Raw genomic sequence first — 10,404 nt, forward strand, 5'->3', positions numbered from 1 at the left:
CTTTCTTTCTTCTTCTTTTTTATTCTTTTCCCAGGCTTTAGGTCTCTCTTGGCTCATGCTGGCATCGCTCTGCCTGACAGCAATACTCAGGAATAAAAAGGTGTCTGAGCCCTTTCTGTTGACTAATGCCACCTTTGTGTTGGTGCCAGATTTGTTTTGGAGGCAGATGTCCGGGAAGGCTGGACAGTAGGTGCGGTCTTGCTGAGTACACCAGAGGCAGAGGCAAGAAGGCAGCCCTGTCATTTTCCCAACAGCCCCCTTAAATCTGTGAGTGACAGGGACAGGAGCTTAGAGACGCTTCAGGTCTCAGATTAAATCAGCGCAGAGGTGGAAGTGAGCACAGAGCCCTCAGCCTGGAAGCCGTCCAGAGAGCTGCGTGGAACAGACTTGCAGCCTCCACCAGGGCTGTCACACTGTGGACGCTTGGCATTTACTGGAAAGTTGAATTAGACTTTCCTGTGGGTTTTTTTTTTTTTTTTTTAATCCTGTGAAGGAGTTACACAGTGAATTCCTTGTGGAGGATTAATCATCTTCTCTCTTGCCTATAACAGAGGCTGTTTCTCAGGTCCTGCCCCTGGTTTCGTTTGTCCCAAGGATTTCATTTGGAAGGCGGGACATTCTCTCCCTACCAACCCTCCCCACCCCACCCCCACCCCAACCGGAGCCTGCCATCGGGACCAATGAAAAGCAAGTACCTCATCCACTGGTGGTGACTAAGAACTCAGAGTATTTAAGAGGTTGCAGGAATGGGCTGAGAATAGTTTTTGCTTTCTCCCGCAGACGGGGCACGCTCTCATCTGATCAGGGCCATCACCGAGCCAAGCCGCGGAGTAAAGGGAGTGGGGACATAAACTCCACCACCATGTGCTACGGGAGATGCGCGCGATGCATCGGACATTCACTGGTGTGGCTCGCCACCCTCTGCATCGTCGCTAATATTCTGCTTTACTTTCCTAATGGGGAAACCAAGTATGCTTCTGATAACCATCTCAGCCGCTTCGTGTGGTTCTTCTCCGGTATCCTGGGAGGGGGCTTGCTGGTAAGTCGTTCAGAAATCATTACAGCCTTGAAAAAAATTTCTTTCCTGTTAGATGAGATGTTTTAATGGAAAGTTTTCTATAAGGCATGTTTCCAAATCCAGGATTTTTGTTCATTCTTATTCTGAAAACTTATCAAGGAACGTTGAGATAGGTATAGGGTATTCATTTTACTAGAGGTTGGTTTACAAAATCCCCATTTCAACTACCTTTTTGCTAAATTCTCTTACTTTACAGCTAGAAACAGAGACTAGCTTTTCAATCAGATTTGAGAACCTCTAGAGTTTCTAGTCCTGGAGCCGGTACTCATTTCACATCCGCTCTGGGAAACGGGGAGGAGTCCGATAGTTCTCTGTCTAAATCAACAGAGTTTTGGATACAAATTCTTTGCTGTTTGTTCTCAAGCATCTGTGACAGGGAAAAATAACGAATTGTGAGAGCACTGCTATTTAGAAAGGACTATACATTTTCTCCTTTATGTAAGCCTCGGGTGTGGCGTTTAGGGAAAATCCTTCAGTTAGCAGCAAATCACGGTCTGAAGCTAATAGTGGAATGTGTTGTTTTTTCCAAGGTTTGTTTTTAAGTGAAGTGAGAGGAATTTGCCTGCCAACCTGGATGCTGAAAGTATTAGCTTCGACCGTAGCCTGGAAAGAATGTGGGCAAACTTGGGTTTGCCACTTTGAAATGCTGGGATTGAGAATTTTGAAGAGAAGTTTTATGGAACTGCTAATACCATACAGAATATTTTTCTTAGTCGAGTAAAGAATATTTAAACTTAATACACTAACTCTGGTATGGCAAATCTGCTTGGAATTTAAGCATTACTATCATGCTAACATAATCACTTGTTGTTTTTTTTTCTCCCACTAGTTCTCAGGTCAGTTTTTGTCTTGTTTTGTTTCATTGAGGTATAGTTAATTTCATAATCATTTGTCTTTAATACAATACCTTGCTTCTTTTGATCTTGAACTCAAAGGGTTTCAAGCTCATTTTAAGAGCTTTATTGTGACATTACAACCATGCGATGATGTCTTCAATGAAGCAGTGCGCCTTTACTATACTGAGTTTTCCTCTCTCTTGTTTATAAAAAAATTTTTTAGTTATTCTTTTAAAATTGTGTTGTTATCTTCCATGCAATATTTTCAAAACAGTTTGCATCTGGAACTATGTTATGAACTCATGGAATTAACACATTTATGGGTTATTATTTTACCCCTCCCATGCTATATCCTGACCCTACCTAACGTGACACACTACATAAAAATAATCAGATATTACACTTTGAAGGTTTTTCTCTTCTCAGAGTTTATGTTCTCTGAGATATTTGGTCAACCTAACTCAAAGACGTTCAGCAATATCAGAAAGAAAAATGTTTTACCAAAAGATGCTTAGATTGACTGACCCTTATGGACTTTGGGAAGATCAGTGATTTCAATTTGCATTCAATCTGATTTCAATCTGCTTTCTAACCAGATGTTCCTGCCAGCATTCATCTTCATTGGGCTGGACCAGGAAGACTGCTGTGGGTGCTGTGGCCATGAAAACTGTGGCAAAAGATGCGCGGTAGGTCTTCCCTCTCTGGTGGGGAAATGGTCCCTAAGGGGTAGCTGTGATGTTCGGTGCCTCACTTCTGGTGGTCCTCCCTTCCCTAGATGCTGTCTTCTATACTGGCTGCACTCATTGGAATCGGAGGCTCTGGCTACTGTGTCACTGTGGCTGCGCTGGCCTTAGAGGAAGGACCAAGGTGCATGGATGCCAGTGGCCAGTGGAACTATACCTTTGCCAACACAGAGGGAGAGTAAGTGATTGTACCCAATAAGGCTGCACATTCTTATCCACCACGTGTGTATAGTGGTAAACCCACCAGATTAGAAAGGCATCAACCATTCGCTCATCCATCCTCTTGCCAGGTTTATTCTCACTGACTGGGGGACAATTCAGGCAATGGGTATCAGAGGATGGATTCCCAGTCTCTGACCCAGAGAAGCTTTTTAATGGATTCACTGGCTCAGTCCTCTTGATGACATGTGAGGGGACTTCCACTATTGCTCCTCTTTTACAGATGAGGGTATGGAGACCCAGGGAGATCAAGTAACTTATCTAAAGTCACATTGCTAAGATGTGACAGTCAGGATTTGAACCCAGGCAGCCTAGCTATAGAGTCTGTGCTTGTATAGTGTGTATACTATACCAGAGCAATTGTCTGATTCTACTATTTTAGAAGAAAATCTTATGGAATCCTTATAAAGCACCAGTGAAAGCCATATGCATTTAACCAAAGCCCAGGGTCAATCATACTACCAACACACATACACTCACATATAACATAGCAATTATGTATAATATACCCTTTATTCAAAGTGGTCAGGCTGTATAAGACAGATCTTATTCATGACTTTAACATTGGGAAAATCCAAGTGGCTCCACTGTTTTATGCTGTACTGTATTACTTATCTATTATTGAGAAAAGGACAGAAATAGCTGAAAGAAACTGATGTGCTGCTGCTGCTAAGTCACTTCAGTTGTGTCCGACTCTGTGCGACCCCATAGAGGGCAGCCCACCAGGCTCCCCGTCCCTGGGATTCTCCAGGCAAGAACACTGAAGTGGGTTGCCATTTCCTTCTCCAATGCATGAAAGTGAAAAGTGAAAGGGAAGTCGCTCAGTCGTGTCCGACTCCCAGTGACCCCATGGACTGCAGCCTACTAGGCTCCCCCATCCATGGGATCCTCCAGGCAAGAGTACTGGAGTGGGGTGCCATTGCCTTCTCCAGAAACTGATGTACATAATGATAAATGAATGACATACTGAATTTTGAAAGATTTAGTCATGGGATTCATGAGTGAAAATAATATGAATCATGAATTTGAATTGCTCATATACTTTCAGGAATGTTTGTCTTTCATGAATTATGTGGCATGGAGTGATATCTTAAGATCATGAATATGGAATTAGATCGATCCTGAGTCCAATTCCAATGGCAACCCACTCCAGTACTCTTGCCTGGAAAATCCCACGGACGGAGGAGCCTGGTAGGCTTCAGTCCATGGGGTCTCGAAGAGTGGGACACGACTGAGCGACTTCACTTTCACTTTTCACTTTCATGCATTGGAGAAGGAAATGGCAACCCACTCCAGTGTTCTTGCCTGGAGAATCCCAGGGACGGCAGAGCGTGGTGGACTGCGGTCTGTGGGGTCGCACAGAGTCAGACATGGCTGAAGCGACTTAGCAGCAGCAACAGCAGAGTTCAATTCCAGCTCTGTATTTACTGTCTCAGTAACTAGGAAAAGGTGAACTGAGCTCTCTGCATCTCAGTTATTTTATCTGTAAAATAAAACCAATGGCAGTTGTTAGGAAGATTAATAAGTTACTATATGTAAAATATTTGTCACAAAAGCTGACAGAATGAGCACTGCTGTCTTATTACAGCTTGCAATAGGTTCAGCCCAATGCTAGCTTCTGAAGGAAAACAGTGCTCACTGGAATTTGAAATTTTGGTGTTTAAAATTGTTGTTAATCATGATTTCTCAGATCATATTTTTCATGCTTTGTACTGAATATACTGAATGTACCAGTAGAAACTGGTTACTCCTGTATTCAAAAACATGTGATCTACCACACAAACCCACCTCTAAAAAAACATTATGATTCATCCAAGGAGAGGTGATTCATCAGCTATAAACTTATAGGAAAGTTTGTAGCTGATTATTCTATCTCCCCTCTCATGGATCCAATCAACTTCTGCAAGAAACCTCCAGTTTCTATGTCATTCCTCATTTCTACTTCTTCAGAGATTTCAGTATGGGAAATAACAAGCCAGTGGTTAGTTGCTTAATAGCCAAGTAGAACCAAAGAACTTTTTTTCCATTGTGTCTTGAAATTATGGATTTTTGTTAAATACAGGGCCAGAAGAACAGAATTTTTTTCATAATCAATCATAATTCCATCAATCAAATTGAATTTCTGATTGGCTCCATTAACCATTCCAAAATGAGGTCTCTAATCCCCAGTCCCTTTGTTCTGTTGTGGCAGGAAGACAGTACAAGGAAAGAAGTATTCCAGATCTCTGAATGGAATTAAGTCAATCCTAGATTTTCCCATATGATTGAATCCTATTCTATTAAGAATATGTATATTCAGATAAGGACTCCAGTATGGTTTGCTGAGGCTTCCCTGGTGGCTGAGTGGTAAAGAATTTGCCTACAATGCAGGAGATGTGGGTTCAATCCCTGGAGAAGAAAATGGCAACCCACTCCAGTATTCTTGCCGGGAGAATCCCATGGACAGAGGAGCCTGGCAGGCTATAGTCTATGGGGTTGAAAAAAAGTTGGATATGACTTAGCGACTAAACAACAACAGCAGATGGTTAGCGAACATTTCACAAAATGACTTCAGATTGCTATTTGTCATTCAGTTCCTTTTCCATTGTGTAGAATACTTACTATGGGCCAGATACTGGTCTAGGGGTTGAATAGACAATCATGAATAGCTCTAGTTCCTACCTTCATGGAGCTCAGACTTGTGGACTAGATACATAAGCAACTCTTCTCCTTTGCCCAAGTTACGTGTCCTTCCTCTATGACCCTTTGACACTTAGTTTACCTGATAAAGCTATTGGTTGTGTTGAGATTGCCTATCATTTCTTCTCCTAAGAAATGTTTTTCCAGGACAGAGTTCAGGCTATTCTATCCCTAGACTTGTCTAGATGTCTAACTCACACTGAGTGCTCAACAATCTTTGCTGAATTTTCTATTAATTATTGCAACAAGATCTGGGCTAAATTCCTTATTCTGCAGAAAGACTTGGATTGGAAGCATCTGATATAAGGCATTGAATTAATCTTTTTTTTTTCTAAATGAAAAAACATGGCATGAGAAGTATGTTTATGAGACATCCCATTGGTGTGGCTGTGTGTCAGAAGTTTCTGTTTTTATCCACAGTTACCTTCTGGATAGCTCCACATGGTCCCAATGCGTCGAACCCAAGCATATAGTGGAATGGAATGTCTCTCTGTTTTCGATCCTCTTGGCACTTGGTGGGATTGAATTCATCTTGTGTCTCATTCAAGTAATAAACGGAATGCTTGGAGGTATCTGTGGTCATTGTTCCTCTCGCCAACAGGTAAGAACCTGTGTAAAAATGCACCATTGTTTTCATCCTAGAGACAAGAAGACAAAAATTAAACCCTGCTCAACCTACTAATGTTTATTCCATTTTTGTGGAAAAGCATTTACAGCAGTGGGTTTTTTTTTTTAACTTTTTATTTTATACTGGGGTAGAGCCAATTAACAGTGTTGTGATGGTTTCAGGTTGACAGCAAAGGGACTCAGTCATACATATACATGTATCTCTTCTCCTCCAGACTCCCTTCCCACCTAGGTTGCCATATAACACTGAGCAGACTTCCTTGTGCTATACAGTAGAACCTTGTTGGTTATCCATTTTAAACATAACAGTATGTACGTATTGACCCCAAACTCCCTAACTATCCCTTCCCCCTTTTGCTCTCAATGGTAAGCTCCTTTGAGAGTCACAGTTACTGGGTTATCTTGGTTCTTTGTAGTTGGCTCTGTGTAAATAAGACAATGTCACCTATAGACAAGGTGCTTCTTCAGGACATAACCCACTACCCCTTTCGCTATCCCTGCTCAGACTGCAGGGACACAAAAGAAATGTTCTCTCTCTGCCTGCTCTCACATTCCCAACTAGTATACACAAGTAACTGCTATCACCCATTGCCCTAGGCATCATGTTAAACCCCTATTCCAGAAGAGCCTATGATGCAGAGATTAAGCAATGTTTCTAAGATCACCTAGTCAGGAAGCAACAGGCTTCAAATGCCACGGCTCCTGCTCTTAACCTGTATGCAGGGCTTGCTGTTCTGTTGAGTTTTCTACAGTTCCTTCCTAATAAGGAGTCACAAAAATACCCAAATAGCTAAGCATAGAGAATCACTAGTAGCCTTTGAATAACAGCTTATTAAAAACCTTTCACTGTGAAAGAAAACCAGGAAGCGCTTGTTTCCTGGGGATGTGATTTGGAAAAGAAATATGCATTTGTTAGTAGTGGGGAAAGTTTTTGTTTCTATATTTTCCTAAAAAAACATATATTACCGAACTGATAGAAGTCCAGCTTTGGTCAAATTTGGGGGGAAGGGAGGGTTGTTTTATGTCTTGTTCTGTAAAGCAGGATTAGGAAAACTGAAACTTAATTTGTATTTTCCTAACCACTTACTTCTCTGGTTCAAGGTTTCCTAACTTTCTTTGAAAGTAAGACAAAGCCTAATAAAAAATGAAAACCCCATGGCTATCATGAAAAGCTTTGCTCTAAATAGATGGAAACTTTCTATAATTTTTGAGGGGAAGTTAAAATAAAAATCTAGATGTCCTTATCAGGCAAATACAGCAAGATTAATAATTGCTTTGGGAGCCTGCCAAATTTCCGAGAAAACAGCAGAGTGGAAAACTTTCAATATGGAATTGTTTCCAGGCAATTCGGTTGGGCAGAGGCAAAGAAGGCTCTTGGGATTACTATAATATAACCTATCTTTAGCCTTGAGTTTCCTACAAGGCAAGAGTATAAACTGGGTGAGACCCCATTGTACTTCAGCACTGGTGCATTTTGGGGACAGGTATCCACCTGCCAAAGCAGGATCCCTGGCTCAGGAAGATCCTCTGGAGAAGGAAATGGTAACCCCTCTGCTTTTCTTGCCTGGAGAATCCCATGGACAGAGGAGCCTGGCTGGAGTCAAACACGACATAGTGATTAAACAACAATATAATTGTCAATGACTAAAATTGCTACAGTGGTTTGGCAGAATGACACTCTTTTCTGGGTTAAGGGAGCCAAGAGTCCTACTGGGTTTCCCAGTCACTATAGGGGTGGCTTCTTCCCAGACACTGCAGGTCAGATCTGTTATGTTTGTTTACAAGACAAAAGACAGTTTCGAAGAGCAAGATTTTCAGTATAGATTGGTCAACTCTGTATGTAGCGTTTAATTCAAAAGTTGCCCACATTGGGTTGGCACCAATGTAAAACTCCCATGACATTATCTCTTAAATCTTTGAGGTTAAAAACCCGCCCTGAACATATAAAAGCCAACCAGGCCTTGAAAGCTGCATTTTCCACGGCCTCTTTCTTCAGCTTTCACTTGGGAAGGACAACGGTCCGGTTTGTTTAGGAAACATTTTATGAGCATTGTCTAAGCTCTCCTTGTTGTTGGCCCAACCCCTGCTGAAGCTGAGATTGGTCTGCTTTGTTTGCTTAAAACAGATTTAAAGCACCGAAATGTCATCATTGTTTGTTGAGCCTGATCAGAACCTGATACTTATTTCATTTTCTTTACAGCAATATGACTGCTAGAAGAATTACCCCAAGACAAACCCAAAATCTTCCTCTGTGTCACTGTAATTTATATATTTTACTTGTATTAATTTGTAAAACTTTATACTAGTGTATCATACACTACGTGTTCAACTTTTATAAGTGTGTATAAAGACTGGCATCTTCTCCGGATATTGGTGTTTGAACTTAGCAGAGAAATTCTGTTTTTTTTTGTAAGAGTAAGAAAATAAACCACACTCTGGAGTTAATTTAACAGACTGACAGTGTCCAGCCTACCTGAGATAATCTCTGGCTGAAATCATGTTTTTGAGAAACATTACAATGATAAATATCACATTCCAGTTACTATTCTATATATTTATATGTGCATGTGTTTATTAAATGAAAGATTTCTAGTTGCTTTTTTAAAGACCATTAAAGAGAAAATCCAACAACCTGAAAAGATATATTTTTTCACTGTTTATATGGTGTTTCCCATTTGTATGCAAACCTCTAACAAGGGGCCTTTTGAACTGATTCATGTTGTGAAACAGACATGTAATTCCCCAGCTTGGGGGTTGGGGGGCAGATTGAGAATACTTGAATCTAAATGAATGAGTCAAAATAGGCAAAGCAGTGAGTTATAACAAGGACTACCAAATCCTGAATTTTTCTGACACGTGGAAAACTTTTTGGCCTTCAAAGACAAGACTGGGGATCATAGACATAAAAAGAGAAAGGCCTGGACAAGAAGAAAGATGGGAAATGGAATAAAGCAGTTGATCATCATGGGAATATGGGGATGGAGGGGCGGGAGGACCATGAGGAAATACCCCCAAATTTACTTGTTTCGATACAGCAAATAAAGTATTCACTACCATTTTGTTGTTTGGTTTCATCGTCCTTTGTTTCATGTTCCTCCTTTTTTCTTCCTGTTTTTTTTTTTTTCCCAGTCTGCAGATTGTATGGCCTCCATTGCTAGGGGCTTTGTGTCTTCTGGTTTCTTGATCACTTTCTCTTCTTCAGCCTCTTTCTCCTTTTCTATCTTCCTCTGCTATCCACGCATTTGGGCCATCCACCTCATTAGGCAACTTTCCTTTGCCTTGGGTACTCCAGACAGCAGGCTCCTCTGGAGGAAACAGACATTTTCTCTCTTTACATCTCGCATCTGTTATATTGTTAGGTTCTTTCAAGTGACAGAGTCCCCTGCCCTACTGGGAATTGTATACAAAAATTGTCTGCTTTTGGTGTTTACTGGCCTAGGCAACAGACAAACTAGTTAGTTAATAAAGAAGCCTCACTGGCTGTTAGACAGCAGAGCTCCTCCTGAGACCAAGGTCTCCTGCCTAAAGGGTTCTAATCTTTCTTGTGCCTTGGTCTTTCAGGCAGTCTGGTGAAGGTTATGGACTCCTTTGAATAATACTGTTTAAAATGCAAAAAACAAAGACATAGGATAAGAAAGTAAACCCAGATATTAACTATTTTAACAAAACATTTTTTAAAATCGTAAGATAGTTGTCTTGCAAGGCAGCTGCATCACACCAGCACCTGTAGACAGGAAAGCAGTGATCAAGAGTGATCTAGCAGTGAAGGAGTTCAGCCCTGGGATTTCTTTGTAAGGAATGATGCTAAAGCTGAAACTCCAGTACTTTGGCCACCTCATGTGAAGAGTTGACTCATTGGAAAAGACTCTGATGCTGGGAGGGATTGGGGGCAGGGAGAGAAGGGGACGACAGAGGATGAGATGGCTGGATGGCATCACTGACTCGATGGATGTGAGTCTGAGTGAACTCTGGGAGTTGGTGATGGACAGGGAGGCCTGACGTGCTGCGATTCATGGGGTCGCAAAGAGTCGGACACGATTGAGGGACTGATCTGATCTGAAGAACTACTGTACTTCTTTTTATTTATTTATTTGGCTGCATGGGGTCTTCATTTCGGCATGTAGGATCTTTAGCACTGGTGTGTAGGATCTTTAGTTGTGACACATAAACCCTTAGTTGAAGCACGTGGGATCTAGTTCCCTGACCAGGGAGCTAACCTGGG

At 41.5% G+C, this 10,404-nt stretch overlaps 1 protein-coding gene across 1 annotated transcript; it reads left to right on the forward strand.

Moving 5' to 3' along the window:
* The first annotated feature begins 729 nt into the window (after positions 1-729).
* Positions 730-9,238, forward strand: TM4SF1 (transmembrane 4 L six family member 1). Its single transcript, XM_061419069.1, has 5 exons — positions 730-1,039; positions 2,511-2,600; positions 2,690-2,835; positions 5,976-6,156; positions 8,383-9,238. The coding sequence occupies exons 1-5, from the start codon at positions 863-865 to the stop codon at positions 8,395-8,397; spliced, it is 609 nt and encodes a 202-aa protein (XP_061275053.1). The 5' UTR covers positions 730-862; the 3' UTR covers positions 8,398-9,238.
* The last annotated feature ends 1,166 nt before the right edge of the window (positions 9,239-10,404 follow it).

Source organism: Bos javanicus, chromosome 1, assembly GCF_032452875.1.
Source record: "Bos javanicus breed banteng chromosome 1, ARS-OSU_banteng_1.0, whole genome shotgun sequence".
NCBI lineage: Eukaryota > Metazoa > Chordata > Mammalia > Artiodactyla > Bovidae > Bos > Bos javanicus.